General features: G+C 38.9%; 1 protein-coding gene across 1 annotated transcript in view; it reads right to left on the bottom strand.

The window, feature by feature from the left end:
* Positions 1–2,118: 2,118 nt before the first annotated feature.
* Positions 2,119–17,305, bottom strand: part of PCYT1B (phosphate cytidylyltransferase 1B, choline) — a 75,891-nt gene continuing 60,704 nt past the window's right edge. The window contains exons 6-8 of the mRNA XM_087966895.1: positions 13,329–13,471; positions 5,107–5,295; positions 2,119–3,590 (exon numbers count right to left, since the gene is read on the bottom strand). Coding sequence (XP_087823021.1) covers positions 3,378–3,590; positions 5,107–5,295; positions 13,329–13,471 — 545 coding nt within the window. The 3' untranslated portion in view covers positions 2,119–3,377. The remainder of the gene's footprint in view (positions 3,591–5,106; positions 5,296–13,328; positions 13,472–17,305) is intronic.

Raw genomic sequence — 17,305 nt, 5'->3', positions numbered from 1 at the left:
CAGAATGATTTCCCATAGAATGATGCAAAAGACAAGAGAGGTTGTAGCAAATTACAATCTGAGGTGGACCTGTTAGTAGGAAAGGAGATTAGAATGAACAATAATACTTTACAAGATTCATCAAACCTGAAGTCAAGATGTTATTTATTTGCACAAGGCGAGCATTCCTTTTATTTGAAAACTACTCGCTCCAGCGAGATGAGCGGCCAGGAATGACAAGGAATGGCTGGGATGGGAGGGGTGGGTTGGACCAGGCCTGGTGAGGAGAGGCAGGGCAAGGCAAGGCACCCCTTGAGTGATGTTAAGTTGGCCATGCCCACCCAGCCACATTACCATCCAGCCACACATACCTAGCTGATCATTAGAGCAGAGAACCGGTTATTAAATTATTTGAATCCCACCACTGGCTATGTTCCATCTTTTTATGCAGAGGGCAGCTGAGGCAGTTAAGTAATTTAAAAGGAAAGGATAGTACCTGTGACCACATATATAAAATATAAACCTGCTCAGTGATTTTTAATCATCACAAGTGATTTATGTTTGTAGTTATATGAATGTCTCTTATTTCTACTGGAATATTTTTTTTCTTTGCTATTTCCTTCTTTAAAAAATTCTATAGAGCCATCTAAGATAAAATATAACATTGATTTAAAATTGAATCTTCCAGTTGAGTACTGTGATTTTTGAACAGAAGGCTCTCTATTCAAAATTAACCAAGCACTGGACAGATTATCAAAAATGTAGTTATATGTATAACTACATTATAACCTACATTATGTGTATAACTACAGTATAAAATTAAATCTGTTTTGGTTGGACTCACACTACTAAATACATTGAAACACCCATATTACTTTGTTTTTGACAACACTACTGAAAACATATGTCACTGCTTTCTTTTAGGATGTTGTTTTAACTCAAAACTAGCCTATAGCCGCCTTTTTCCTAGTGGCACCCATTCAAGTATCACCCAGATCTGATACTGCTTAGCATTTTTAATTATTTTAAGGCCAGGTAGAAGCAACCACCTGAGAGACAGATCAATCCACAGGCCTGCCAATTTGTAAATTAAGAAGCAAAATACAGTCTGTCAGTCTTATACAGTGGTTCATGGTTTCAAGATATAAAGAATAAAGACTTTTGTGGAGATGGATGTTAGCTTGGAAGATGAACAATATTGGTTTAGTATTTCATTGAGAATCCGTCAGGGAATACAGGGTGGTAGAGTAGATGAGAACTCAAAGAAACATTTCAGAAGGTGAGGGCAATCCACTTTGTATTATTGCAAAAAAAGATGTTCCCATGCGGGCTTGGGAATCAGTTTGATTTGAAGTGCATTTTAATAGCTACAACTTTATTAAGCTTGATAGGCATAAATTAGGCAGGTCTGCTATAATATCACAAATCATTTCTTTCGCTTGATAATCTTAATTGTCATTTTAAAAAATTGAAAGGCTGATGGGAGATGTTTCAACTGTTAGTTGATCAGTAAGAACTAGTGTTCAAAGAACATTGTCAAACACAATAGGACTATCAAAGAGATCCACTCCCTTGCAAAAAAGACAATGGGCTGCATAAGAAGTATTCTGAAATTCCAATCACTTTCTACGTGTTATTTTGCAAGGTAAATTTCTCATGTCTGCTTTTGAATATTAACAGTAGATGTGATGCCAGTGACACAGGTAAAAAGGATCTGATTACTTACAATGTTTAGTTATATGCTGCATATGTGTGTTTCTAGACAAGTTTTCCCCAATGCACCCTCAGGTATGTTAAGGGTTATGGGAAATTGTCCAGCACACCTGAAAGACAGTAGGGAAAGGCTGTTCTAGAGCAGGAATTCCCAACCTTTGGACTATGGCCTACTAGTGGGCCGTGAAAGGTTTACAACTGGGCCCACAGAAATGGATGGCAAGCGCACACACGCATCCTCATTTGCATATGAGCAGTGTGGGCATGCACACTCCATTTAAGTGAGCAGCAGGTACATATGTACCTTGTGCAAATGGAGCTGTGTGCACTTGTCAGCTGCTTGCGCAGAGCTATCTCTTCCTTCCCCACCTCCCTCCACAGGTTCGCAAAGTTGGAAACATTGGGGAACTCTGTTCTAGAGTATATAGCAGCATGTAATAACAAAAAATGTTTTATTAAGTCCGTATGCAAAAAACAAAGCTCTGCTTGTAGTTGCTGAAAAGTTGACTACTAAAATCTAATATGATATTTTGGCAATAAAAAGTCAGTTGTAATATAATGCTTTGCTTCTATAGAAAAATTATACATTGATTCTTAATGGAATTACATGCACATTACCAAACATTTTACCAAAATGGGACAGCACTCATGCCACCCTTGATTTCTTCCAGGTTTATCATCTGAAATAATAAATGGTATGCATTATCCACTTGGGTTCTTCTTCTTGTAATAATATGTTATATGGAAAAAATGTTTTAAATGATATAGTGTATGATATAAACATTAATTAATGAATTGAACCATGCACTGTGAGTTAATTTACCAAATTCACCAGATATAAAATCATATTGAATAATAATTGTAAAATAAAAAAAAAAGCTTTGGAGGACAGATCCAGCGATGGTATTCAGCAGGTTCTGATCAGTTCTGGAGAAACGGTAGCAGAAATTTTTAGTATTTTGGAGAACTGGCAAATACCACCTTTGACTGGAGATTTTACAGAATCCTTCCCCTGTAACGTCCATCAAGCCATGCCCACAGAACTGGTAGTAAAAAAAATTGAATCCCACCACTGGACATATTGTCCCTTTTTTCACATTGAATAACTTTCTTGGTGTCTACAAAAGCCTGCTCATTAAGCAATATTAATCAAATTCAGTAGACCTATATTGTGTCCACTGTGAAAGACAGAGCTTAATTCTAATGGCATGATTTTATTTGAGTGTTTCCTGGCACTGTAGGAGCTTCTGTTGTTTCTAGGCAGTACTTCATTTTATTCTTGTGAGATACAACGTTTTAGTAGAGTGCAGTGTTATTCAAATTTAAATGTGCCTTGTTTAATCAAAAATAATCCTTCTTAACGTTTGCCAAATTAACCTTTCAACAAATAATCCTCACAACAGTCCAACAGCTTAAAGCAGCAATAGCTGCAGTTGCATTTAAAAGTATTCATAACTGTTGGGAAATAATGACGTTGTTATATATTCTGTCATCATATGTGACTTTTTTTGACAGGTTGTCCTTTGGCAAGTACTACTTTATAGTTGAGATCTTCAGTGCTCCAATAATCTCAATAACTTTGTTTTTCAGAAACATCTTATGCATCCTTTTCTTTCTTCTACTTTGAACTGTATGGAGAGCCATTGGTATATTTCTTCTTTCTTTTACTACAAATTTTCCCTTGTTTACTTTTCATCCTCATCTCCTTCACTCATGCTGCTAATGGATGCTGAGGCAACCTTTGGAGAGGAAGGCGGTGAAGCCTTTCTGAAGAGCCAAGGGGAAGGAGGAGATGGGGAACGTGATGGGGAACGTCCCCGTGTTGGACTGCTTGTGGGACTTTGCCTTGGAGATAAGGCTTGAAGCATGCGCCCACTCCTTTCTTGAAACATCTGCTTCTGGAAACAAAGAAATGTGGACATGTATGGATACAATAATAGATATATCCTCAGCTCACTCTCTTAATTCTGTTTTTGCCCAATAATCTTTTTATCTTTATGTTTGTTTTTATGGGTAAATGAGATGTCTTTCCCCCAAAAAACTGATGTAGCCAAAGTATATGCAAGGTAGGAGGGATTTCAAGGGGCAATGAAGTAGCAGAGAGAAGGAAAGGATCACAAGTGAGCTTAGAGCACTCTTCTTACATTATTTGAGTGCTTTACAGTGTTTCTGAGAAGGGGAAAAATAAAACATCAAGCAAAATTTTCCTTCATCACGTGATGAGGCTTATCAAGGGTTAAATGTTATATTATTTTTAGCATACTAAATTCTTGGGGAAACGAGGAGGATTTTTAGGTAGGAAAACAGTGGGTTTTTTAAAATAAAAAATAATGAAAAAGCCAAAAAAACTAATTAAACACTTATGAACCAGAAGTGTGAATAAAGCACAATTAAGGTTGTTTTATGCATCCTTCCCATGCAAGTTCACACACTTTTTTAAAAAAATTAAAAAGTATAAATGCAACCAAAATATTGCAACATAGAGCGTTGCCTATTTTATACACAAGAAACATATTTTATAAAGCTTTTCATACCAGAACCAATTACTATTGTTCAAAACAATTGAACTTCCTACTCTTTAAAAAAAGAAATAAGATTAAACTCTAATGGATTGATTTCTCCATTTTCAATGTTATATATTCCTAATTCTATCTGCTTGAAGGTGAATGAGAGTTCAAGTATATTACTGATAATAGCATAGTAACATATGCACATGTATGAATCAAGACATGAATTAATCTTCTATATTTAATGTCAGCATTGAAATCAATGTTTGAAAAGAAAAATTAACAATATTCATAGACTTAATTTGCCCCATAGCAATATCATTTATTTTTCTAGAACAATGCTAACTCAAGTTGTACTCTTAAGCTGATTATTTTATGTGGCCTCTAACTACAAAGGCTTTCATGCAAATATTAAACTTCAGTAAGTACTGCCATGCTGAATTGTACAAAAAAACCAAAAGATCTTTTCACTGAAGCTGGTTTGCCAATACAGTTATTGTGAAATCAAATCCATTATATGCAACTTTATCTCCTAAAAATCAGTATTACTGATTACTATATATAATATATATATATAATATAGTAGAGTGCTTTTTTAGCATGTATCATTACAAACTGAAGTAAGAAATCTTACATTACTACTTAATAATATATGTTGCATCCGAATGGCCTCAGATTTAATCCCTGGCATTTTAAGAGAGTTGTTCGAACCTGATTTTGAATGTTGAATGATTTTTAAATATAATCTAGCTCAGGATATAATTTTGCTGTTGTATTGTTGTTATATTAATTGCTTTGAGTAGATAAAGCATGCTTTATTTCTCTATTATTTTCAAGATATTTGGGGGTGTAGAAAATGACTCATCAATAACTTATAAACTATATGTATGTGTGAAAAAATAAATACCCAAGCTCCATCTGGTCCAAATAGTTCTAAGAAGTTGCCAATAAACTCCCTAGACTTTTCTTCCCATTTCTGAATGAGATCATGGCTTTTTTCTTCAACTCTATTCACAAATTCTTTCGATCTTTCTTCCACATTCTTCACTTTTTCTTTCATCTTGTCTACCTGATTTTGAAAACGATATTTCTTCTCCTAATAAAAAAATAAAGGTAACATGAGACATGAAGAAATTTGGTCACTATATATTGAAGTTCATATGAGTAACATTCTATTAAATATTTACATACTGTAAACATATTTGAGTACTAAAGATAGTAAAAATTACAGGGAATAGAAATATAGTTTCCATGAAAAAAGCATTGAATAGATGAAATCAATATGGTTATTTGAGATTAACAGATTAACAGAGTTGGAAGGAATCATGCAGGTCATGTAGTCCAATCCCCCATACAAGCAGGAGACCCTACACCAGTGGTTCTCAACCTGTGGGTCGTGGATGCAGTACTCTAGGTGTGGTCTTACTAAGGCTTTATATGATGAACCAGAGTATATCAGAAATATAACAAAAATCAAAACGTAAATAAAAGTCCTTTAACTTGGCTTCACTGTTTAATTGTTCACAGTGGAGGGGTAAACTATTTTCAAAATAACATTTCAAAGGAAAAAAAACAGTTCAAATTCAAAGAGCTGATAACGAAGCAAAAACCAAAAACAAACCGCACTAAATAAAGTTCCACGACAGACCAGGATAGACAGACCAGGAAGATAACCAGGTACAGTCCATTGGAAGAACGCCAAACAAGATAAACCTTTTTTAGGAATAAAACACTAATTTGTCTCCAGCGTCTGTTAGCACACAGGTCCAAACTCTTATGCAAATCTCACACCTGCAACCCATGAAGAGGATCATGGACCTCTCCTCCTGAGTAGACCACATTTTACCCTAATCCTCTCCTTCCTGCGTGCCCTAGGATGGATAAGGGACACGCCTGGGTCCTCCTCTGACTGCTCAGCCGGCCTCTGCCCTTCCCCAGCCTCCTCCACCACCTCTGGAGCCACGCTTCCACTCCCTGTTGGCTGTTCCTCTTCCTCAGTCTCCACCAGGGGCATGACACTATACCCCCCTGCAGGGCCCCCTCCCCCGGGACCAGGCAGACAAGGACGTTGATGAAATCAAGCATGGAAATCATGGACCAAACGAGGAGCATGAACATCAGTGGCATCAACCCAGGTGAAGTCCTCTGGTCCATAACCTTTCCATGCCACCAAATACTGAAATCGGCCCCGCAACTGGTGTGAATCTCAGATGCTATCCACTTCGTACTCCACCTCTCCCTGAGGGGCTAACGGGTCCATTGGTGGAGGAGCTGATATATACGGGCTGTCGGCCAATACAGGGATTAACAAGGAGTGATGAAAAACAGGATGGATACGCGTGGTCCATGACCAGGAGAGACTAAAAGCTACAGTATTGATCACTGCCTCAACCAGAAAAGATCCCAAGTAACGGTGATCGAGCTTTTTCTATGGCCGTGTCGTCGGTAAGTAGAGTAGAGAGCCACACCCAATCGCCTACCGCTAAAGGCAGAATATCACGATGATGTGGGTCTGCAAAGCATTTGTAGTCCTCCTTGGCTCTCTCTAGTTGGTCTTAGACCATGTGGTGCACGGCTGTTAACTCTTGCAAGAACGTATCCACTACCAGAACTGGGGAGTCAGGGCTAAAGGAAAAAGTCGTGGATGAAAACCATAGTTGGCAAAGAATGGGGACACATGGGTGGATGCATGTTGAGCATTGTTGTAAGCAAATTCTGCCACCGGCAGAACTTCCACCCAATTGTCTTGTTGAGTATTGCTGAAACAGCAGAGATACTGCTCCAAAATAGCATTCACTCTCTCTGTCCCCCCATCAGTTTTGGGGTGATGGCAGACAACAGACATGCCTGAACCTGCAGTTTCGTGAGTAGGGTGTGCCAGAAGCGTGCTGTAAATTGTACCCCCCGATCTGATCCTATTCGGTCTGGTAACCCATACAACCAGAATACATGGGAGATAAACAACTGGGCCGTTATTCTGGCTGTAGGAAGACCCGTACGTGGAATAAAGTGGGCCATTTTAGTCAACATATCTACCACCACCAAAATGGTTGTAGCACCCTTCGATGGTGGCAATTCAGTGATGAAGTCCAATGAAACTGCCCCCCAAGGTTTTTTAGGTGTGGGCAATGGCTGCAAGAGACCAGGGGGTGCACCAGGAGCATACTTGGCTTGTCAACAGATCACACAGAATGCCACATATCACGACACATCATGCTTAAGTCTCGGCCACCAAAATGTCCTTGAAATGAGGTGCAGTGTTTTGAACACCCCAAAGTGTCCTGCTGCCGGACTATCATGACATTGATGTAAGATAAGGCCACGAAGAGGACCTCCAGGCATGTAAATACGATCACGGAACCACAACAGGTCCCCAATATATTCCCAAGGAGTCTCTTGTCTCCCATTCTCATCCAATTCATGACACCGAGCTGCCACAAATGGATCCTGTCGCTGCGCCTCCTGAATCAAGGTCCACAGGTTCCTCTGTGGCTGAAAACCGCTCCAAAGGAATGACCGTCTGGAGGAAGATTTTGTCCTCCCTTTGGGTATACTCGGGCTTCCGGGACAATGCATCAGCATTGATTCCCCCCACTTGGAACATAGGTCACCAGCTCTGCAGGTAGATCCAAGTCCACAGGCGTAATCACACCTCCTACACAGGAACGCAAGTAATGGTTGGCACACTTCCTATCAAGAAATTGCACAGTTCCAGACAACCAGACAATCTGTAGATCATGGGCCTGTAACCACTCCAAACCCAGCACCACCTGAAATGAGGTACTGCGGCAATGTAGAACATGGCTTCCTCCACATGCTGCCCAATACACATGCGAAGGGGTTTGGTTGCAGCAACCACAGGTCCCGAACAAAGGGCCTGAATATCAATCGTCTCCACCATTACTGACGGGAACACCTGTTGCTGGGGAATGAACCACTGCTCGACAAAATGAGCGTCCATGAAATTGGACTGAGTCGACCAAGGCTTGGATCTCCACCGCTCCATGACCAGGCACAAACACACTTGCTGTCAGCACAAGATGCTTCACCAATGACGACTGGAGCGGAGATGTCAAAGATGGCGAGGATGGCAAGGATGGGGAAGAAGGCGGGCCTAGGGACTTTGAAACCTGACCTACAGACCCCCGTAGGCCAGGTGATACTCGTTTCCCGCCACCACTGATGTTGCTGCTGTGGATGTCTTAACAGGACACTTGGCCACAAAATGGCCTTGATTGCCACAATAGAGGCATAACCCATCACAACGACACCTATCCTTTTCTACTTGGGTCAGGCGAGGGCGGGCAGCCCCCAACTGCATGGGCTCTTCCAAAGGCACTTCCACCAGAGGCACCACTTTGCTGGGAACAGATGCAGTCTCCACCCGTCGTTGCACCCGTCACTGCTGAAGCCTAGCATCAATACAAAGATACAGATGCATGAGCTCCTGAAGGGTGCAAGGGCATTCAGTGCATGCCAACTCATCCAGGAGCTCTGATGACAAACCCTCCTGGAACTGGGCTAACAGTGCTGCCTCATTCCATTGTATGTCCTGGGCAACCACCCAAAATCTAGTAATATAATCCATGAGCGAGCCATGCCCCTGCTTCAACTGTCTCAAATGTCTGTTTGCTGTTTGGCTCCAAAAAGGGTCCTCAAACATGGCCTGGAAATGACGGCAAAACTCAGCATAATTGTCCAACATCTGGTTGGGCTGGATCAACAGAGGCGTCACCCATCGTGCTGCAGAGCTTGACAACAAACTAATCAAAAATCCCACCTTATCCCGGTCAGTGGAGAAGTCCTCTGGCCAAAGGCTCATATAAACCTGGCACTGCCCCCAAAATGCTGGAAATTGGGCCAGCAATCCATCAAATTTATCTGGCACCACTACCGGGCATTTATGGTGTGGCCGGGCAGCTTGCATCTGCGCAACCTGTACAGTCAAAAGAGTCACTTGCTGGCTTTACTGGGCGTTGTCTGCTCTGAGCTGATCTATGGTCACCCCACAAAAAGCAGAAACAAGTTGAAGGGGTGGCTGGAGACAAAATGTGATGACCCAGAGTATATCAGAAATATAACAAAAACCAAAACGTAAATAAAAGTCCTTTAACTTGGCTTCACTGTTTAATTGTTCACAGTGGAGGAGTAAACTATTTTCAAAATAACATTTCAAAGGAAAGAAACAGTTCAAATTCAAAGAGCTGATAACGAAGCAAAAACCAAAAACAAACCGCACTAAATAAAGTTCCACGACAGACCAGAATAGATAATTGCCAACTTCAGGAAGATAACCAGGTACAGTCCGTTGGAAGAATGCCAAACAAAATAAACCTTTAGAAATAAAACACTAATTTGTCTCCAGCGTCTGTTAGCACGCAGGTCCAAACTCTTATGCAAATCTCACACCTGCAACCCATGAAGAGGATCATGGACCTCTCCTCCTGAGTAGACCACATTTTACCCTGATCCTCTCCTCCCTGCGTGCCCTAGGATGGATAGGGGATGGGCCTAGGTCCTCCTCTGACTGCTCAGCCGGCCTCTGCCCTTCCCCAGCCTCCTCCACCACCTCTGGAGCCACACTTCCATTCCCTGTTGGCTGTTCCTCCTCTTCCTCAGAGTCAGTCTCCACCAGAGGCATGACACCTTATAGAGTGATATTAGTACCCCACTTGATCTTGATTGTATCCCTCTGTTATGCCATTTAGGATTGCATTGGCTTTTTTGGCTGCCACCGCACACTGCTGGCTCATATTTAGCTGGTTGTCCACTAAGACTCCAAGACTCACAGTTACTGCTATTAAGCCTGATTTCACCTCATCTATATGTATACTTTTGGTTTTTCTTGCCTAAGTATAGGACTTTATTTTTCTCTACATTGAATTTCATTTTGTTACATAGGGCCCAGTGTTCAAGTCTGTGAAAATCCATCTGGATCTTCTACGGTGTTAGCTATTCCTGCCAGCTTAGTATCATCTGCAAATTTGGTAAGTTCCCCTTCTATTCCCTCATCTAAGTCGTTTATGAAGATATTAAAGAGCACTGGGCTGAAGACGGAACGTTGTGGCACCCCACTACTTACATTCCTCCATGTAGACTTAGACCCATTAAGGACTACTCATTGAGTACAGTTTGTCAGCCAGTTACAAATCCATCTGGAGGTGATGCTATCTATCCCACTTTTTTCTAGCTTACCAAGAAGTAGGTTGTGGTCTACTTTGTTGAATGCCTTGCTGAAGTCTAAGTATATTATGTCCACATTATTTCGATGGTCTACTAATTTAGTCACTATGTTGAAGAATGAAATAAGATTGGTTTGGCATGATCTGTTTTTGAGAAACCCGTGCTGGTTGCTAGTTATTATTTTACTTGTTTCTAGATGTTGGCAGATCTGTTTTTTTATTATCTTTTCCAGTATCTTCCCGGGTATTGATGTTAGGCTGATTGTACTGTAGTTTCCTGGGTCTGTTCCCCCCGCCCTTCTTTGAAGATGGGAACTACATCAGCTCTTTTCCAGTCCTCTGGTAGTTCCCTGGTGCTCCAGGATTTTTGAAAGATGTACAGTTGTTCTGAGATGATATCTGCCAGCTCCTTTAGAACTCTGGGATGTAATCCATCAGGTCCCAATGATTTGTATTCATCAAGATCAGACAGGTGTTGTCTTATTATTTTTTTTGCTTATTTTAACTTTAATTTCTAGTCTGTCTTTTACAGTTTCTTTTGCGTGAAGACCAATGCAAAGAATAAGTTAAGCAGCTTTCTCTCTGTTCCCTGTTACTTTCTTGCCGTCTTCTCTCTTTAGTGAAGTGATTGTTTCCTTGATTTTTTTTCTTGTTATTTATATGTTGGAAGAAACTTTTTTCATTATCTTTGATTTTTGTTGCAAGTCTTTGTTCATTCTAAGCCTTTGCTTTCCAGACTTCACCTTATCTGCTGATATTTTGCCTTAGTTTTGTTTCCCTCTTTCCATTTTTTGTACATGTCCTTTTTGTCTTTCAATTTGTCAGAGAGACCTTTGTACAGCCATGCTGATTTCTTATTTGATTTCTTGTTTTTTTTCCTCAGTGGTATTGTGCTGGTCTAGGCTTTTATGATCATCCTTTTCCTCCTCTATCTTTTGGACAACAAAGTTGTCAGCTAGGTTGGTTAGGAACCTATTTGATTTTCCAGTTGGTGCAGAATTAGTCAATTGATATCAGGGTAATTGAAGTTCCCCATTACTATTGTAGTGTGTTTCCTACATATATTTATGAGTTGATTGGCAAAAAGCACATCTATTTTTTCTGCTTGATTGGGTGGGCCTATAATATACACCTATGGCCATGTCACTCTTTTTTTATATATATTGACTCATATGTATTCTAGAAGATTTTCGTCTTTGGTTTCATGCATTTCTATAGCAATATATAATGATAGACATGGAGCTCATTAACTCATACAGAAAGATAGTACTTATTCTCTGCAACTTTTGTGAACACGCATTTGGAAGATGTCGGCTTACCTGGATACTATTATATAAACATGGATAAGATAATGTGGATAAAAGTGCCAACCAATGTAATCTAGATGTTACTGTTTCAAAAATTTAAAGTAGCTTACTATAAATAGACTCACATAAAGAAGAAAGCACATCTGATTATACAGTATATGGATAAGTGGTCAATGCTCATGATTAAAAAACACAAAGAGGAAGCACTATATCTGGACTGTATGACAACTATACATTATTTTTAGAGTAAAGGTAGTATGATTTGTCCATATGCATTAAATGTTGGGAAAATTAAATTTAAAAACACAAAGTTCATTGGAACACCTCATGGAGGCAACAAAGTGTCAGAAAGTCCAGTTTTGTGGCCAAATACAAAGGGAGACTAGAGTTCAGAAAGTGTTGGGAAAGTGCCAGTCAAGCTGGATAGAGGGTCAAGTACCAATAAAGGAAGATATTTGTAGCTCAGGGTTGAAATGAGGGGTCCTTGGTGCTCTATGAGCTTGCTTGTTTTCTTGCAGAGGTTTCATTACCTCTGCAAGAAAACATCATCAGCAGTAGTAAGTGCTGTTTACTGTCAGTTTATATTCTGGTGACTTGCCTGTCTGTATGGGTGTGGGTGATCTTAGAGATTCTTTGGTTGGGCTGTTTACTGAAGGCTTTTTGGCAGTTTGTTGATTGGGGTATTGTTTACTTAATTGTTGGACTGAAGTTAACCTTGGAGTTAATCTATGGTGATCTGGTTGCTGATTACTGGTGAAGAGCTTTTGGAGTCTTTTTGTTCTCTTTTGTCTCTATAGATGTTATTAATGTCTATGTGTTTATTGATGGCTGATCTGTCAGAGTGCCAGGTTTCTAAAAATTCCCTGGCATTTTTAGATTTGGCCTGGTGTAGGATTGTCACATTTTCCCAATTAAAACTGTGGTTAAATCTATCTATATGTTGTGAAATTAAATAATTTTCGTCATGTCTTCTGGCTGCCAGTTAGTGTTCATGGATGCGTTCTGCCAGTCTTCTGCCTGTTTGTCCTACATAGTGATTGTTGCATTTCTTACATTGTATGTTATAGATGACTCCTGTTTTTTTTTCTAGGGTTGCTGGATCTTTTGGTTTGCTTAGGATGTTTTGAAGGGCTTTGGTTGGGTTGTGTGCTACGCTGATCCCATATGGTGTAGTAGTCTGTTGGTGGTTTCTCAGGTATTCTGAGAGGGTCAAGTGGAGGTCTAGATTGAAGTCCTTGTGTGACTACAGAAATGTGCAAATTATCTCACAATATTTGGCAGTAAAAGCTGCATATGCATGTGAAATAATTACAGGTTTTTTTCTCATCCTTAAGAATATAACTTATTTTTTTCTCATCTTAAGAATATAACTTATTTGTATATGCACCTCCAAACAACAAACATGAAATAATCATAAACTGAAGGATTTTAGAACAGAAAATGGAGGGTTTTTTTAACATTTTAAAATCTTGAATTTAATTAATTATGGTAAAGAGATTATGTTAATTTAAATTTTAAAATATACTTAGAGAAATACAGCAAAACAAACTTCACTGTCTTCCTAACCATGCTGCAATCATTACGTAATCAATTACATATTTTTTCAAGTACAATATAATTAGAATGATTGATGCACTTACATTTATAAAGCTGACATTCAACTCTTTAGCAGTATATCCTCTTTGCAAGTTGCGACGGGCATAGACATCATAATCACGTACAATTCTAGTGATAATATCTGAAGTTGAGATACCTTCAGTTCTCTGAGTTGGTACAAACATACCTTTTGAAAGGAGAAAAAGAAAACAGAACTGTGATAAAATCTGTATGATTTTGTATGATTAATTATTTCAAAATGGTTGAGGCTCTTTTTTCCTCTCGCTTGGGTTAGTGAAAAACACTTTACATGGGACTGTCCTTGAGGAGCATTCAACTTCCCTTTTGGCATTTAGAAAGTCTATACTGAAAGTGCCTGAGGCTGAAGTAGTATGATCAATCCCATTTCAAAGAGAAAGTATTTTACTTTTAGATTAGTTGATTGAGAAAAACTTCCAGTGACGAGGTATGGACAAGTAGAGGTGCTGAAGCTTGCTCGGGGCTTTTTGCTACCTTTTCTTGCTGTTGGAGCGACCCTCAGGGGTGCACGTATCCTGTAGAGAAACGTGTCGGTGTGTGGAGTCTCGAGTTGCGGTGTGGAGAGGGCGACTCTCATCATGATGCAGAGAGACCCTGTAGAGACCAACAAACAAGAGACTGCCATCCAGTAATGGTGGTCCTGAAGTCTGGATCGTTACCTACAAGAGGAAGTGAGTGAGTGACAGACTGTGGTGAACAGAGAAGAGTGTGAGTGAAGGAATCTGCGATTTTGATAGAGCATAGAGCACTGGAGAAGTCTCGTAGATGACAACAACATCAGTCGGAGCGAAGCCCGAAAGTAGCGTCTAAAAAGTGGATGCGAGAGGCGGTGAAAGCGAAAGGGCTCAGGAAACAGAAGACAGTAAGGACGCAAGCGATCGGACAGAGAGGATAAGAATGTTGGAGAGGCTTGTGGAATTGACACCAACGGGGAAAAAAAGAGAGGAAAAAGTTAACTTTTGGAATGCGCGAGCGATTTGGATTGCTGCCATTCGGAAAGACTGGATTAACAAGTGTGAGACGGGGGGAAGATCGGAAGTGGGGAAGCAAGCAAAGTTACTATATTTCTATAGACGATACTTAAAAATTCACTGGAGTTCTTTTCCTTTTTTGGACTATTGACTTAGAGGTCTAATAAGTTGAAACCTGTTAATTGAAGAGACCATATGAAATTTGGAAGATTGGAATGCAAGAGATTTGAACGAAAGGAGGAACAGCTATAGCAGAGGGTGCGGTGAGACTGTGAAATCAGAGACATTACTCAGCAATTCTGCACTTCCGGTGTGTTTGGAGACGGAACTTTTTAATTTTAGAAACGGAGAGTTGAAAAGTTACATTGGGATACTCCAAGCCCTGTAGCCTCTGCTGTTTGGACTAATTATCTCTCTGATATCAATTTTCCTTTTCTTTCCTCAGGTATTTGATTGTGGTAAATGTGATGTATATCTGATTTAGTTGATGTATTAGCAATACTGATGTCTATATTTCGCTTTAATATATAGGGGAAAGGAGGGGAATGACAACAATTAACTAATTAAGTATTGATATTTGATTATATTTGTTGATTATATTAGAGTAAATAATTAATTGTGATATCCATATTTCAAATAATTAACTGTTGTATAGTAAGGTCAACTTATTTCCACTTAGACATAAACATTGAAAACACTATTTTATAATATTGATATTTAGATTAAGTGTTCCATAGCTTTTATAGATATACAATTATTAGTACTTAGAATTTAAGTATAGGAATTTTGATATAAATACCAAACTTTATAAATTTAGATATTTGATTTAGAATTTAATTTTGAAATTGTCTTGGATAATATTTATACTTATGAAAGTGTCTAGTCCACTAATTTACTAAGGAAATTAGGAATCAATCAATTAGAGTAGTGTTTACTCCTATCTGTTATTTTTGAATAGCGAATGCTAATTTGGGATAACGTATTTAGTATAATACAAAAACAGAAACAAATTCTCAAAGAAATGACCTCTACAACTACTACAACGCTTAAAACTGGGAAGAAGACTATTCCAACATTAACAACCATGGCGGCATCCCCCTCAACGATGGCACAAAAGACAATTGAGGAAACATTGCCTGGGGAGAAACAACCCTCTATCACGAATGCCAATATCCAGTCAAAACTCCTCACCTTACAAGAATCTATGCTGAAGCTCCAAGAAATGATGACGAAAAATCATACGGAGACAAGAGCTGATACAAATAAACTAAAAGAAGAGCTGGGGAAATTAAAGGAGGAAATGAAAGTAGATATTTCAAAGTTGGATGAAAAAAATTGGAACAATCCAGCAAGCATTAGAGAGAAACAAATCGACAATAAAGGAGGTAGAGAAAAGGACTGAACAAAGTGAAAAGAAACTGGAAATGGTTGATGAACATCTAAGGAACGTGAGCAAAGAAATGGAAGACTCCCTGGTCTATTTGGAGATGGATAGGGCTGCAGCATATTTGAGATTCCAGAACATAGTGGAATCAAAAGAAGAGGATCTGGAACAAGTGATAGCAGAAATACTAGCAGAAGTGTTGGAAAAAGACAAAGATGATATTCTGAAAGAGTTGGACAAAGTTTATAGAGTGAGTACAAATTATGCAAGACGCCACAAATGTCCAAAAGAAATTCACATAAGATTTGCTAGAAGAAAGGTCCGAGATATTATATACAAAATATCCAGAGAAGAAACAATCACATATAAAGATAAAGAAGTCTTGGTGCTTGAACAAATCCCAAGAAGAGTGAGAGAGCAAAGGCGAGACTATAAATTCTTGGTGGCCCAATTAAATCAAAAAGGCATTGTATTTAGATGGCTAATCCCAGAAAATTAATCTCATGGGAAGAAAGGAAAATTAGAGTAGATTATGTGGAAAAAGCCCAAGAATTTTATGAATGACTGGTAGACCCGGAAGAACTGAGTAGTAAAGATGAACTAGAATCAAATTCGCAAGATGACCAAGATTACCAAAAGAATAGAGACAGGAGTCCCAGGAATCCGAAAAATACACAACAACAACAAGAGAGAGAACGGAGGACATGTTACCAGCCACAAAGAGAAAGAGGAGTAACTACAAGACAAAGAGCAAGAATCAACTAGACAATGGATGAGGAAAAGAAAATATTATCAATTAATATAAACAACCTGAATTCCAGGATAAAAAGGAAAAGAATATTAACTAAACTAATTAAACAAAATGCAGATATAGTATGTTTACAAGAAACCCATATAAGGAAGTCAGATGAAAAATATTTAGAATGCCCGAAGCTAGGGAAACTATATACGACACCAGCAGACTCTGGGAAAAAGAAAGGGATAGCAGTATATGTGAAAGAGCATATGAAAGCAGACCTAATTTGGACAGATTCCAACGGAAGAATTCTGGTTGTACAAATCTGGATTAACTCAACCCCAATTCTATTAGTAGTGATTTATGCCCCTAATGAAAACCAAAAAGAATTTTTTAAACATTTGCATGAAAAAATAGTAGGATTAGAAAAAAGGAATATTTGTATCTTAGGGGACTTCAATGCCTTTGTGGACCATCAAAAATATCACAGTAGTGGGGGGAAGAAGAGGAAAAAGAGAGGGCTACCGAAAACATGTGAGGAAATGATGACTGAATTGAATTTGATAGATGTGTGGAGAAAATTAAACCCGGAGAAAAAACAATTTACATTTTACTCAAATCCACACCAATCATGGACACGAATTGATATGGTGTGGATGAATGGTGAAATAGCAAATGAGTTAAAAGAGACTGAAATTTTACCTAACAAATGGGCAGATCATAATCCGATTCAGATATTGTGGAAAGGTAGGAAAAAGCCAAGGAAGAGGTGGACGCTAAATACACAGCTAATTAAAGAAAAAGAATTTATGAATAGACTCAAGGAGGAATTAGATTACTTTTAAAAAGAAAACAATAATGAGGCAACTACGAAGCAGAATATTTGGGATA

Source organism: Notechis scutatus, chromosome 5 (assembly GCF_049901735.1).
Source record: "Notechis scutatus isolate UNSWTSFEM ecotype Mainland chromosome 5, rNotScu1.2, whole genome shotgun sequence".
Taxonomy (NCBI): domain Eukaryota; kingdom Metazoa; phylum Chordata; class Lepidosauria; order Squamata; family Elapidae; genus Notechis; species Notechis scutatus.
Note: the sequence above shows the minus strand (reverse complement) of the source record. Positions and strands in the feature narration are given on the sequence as shown.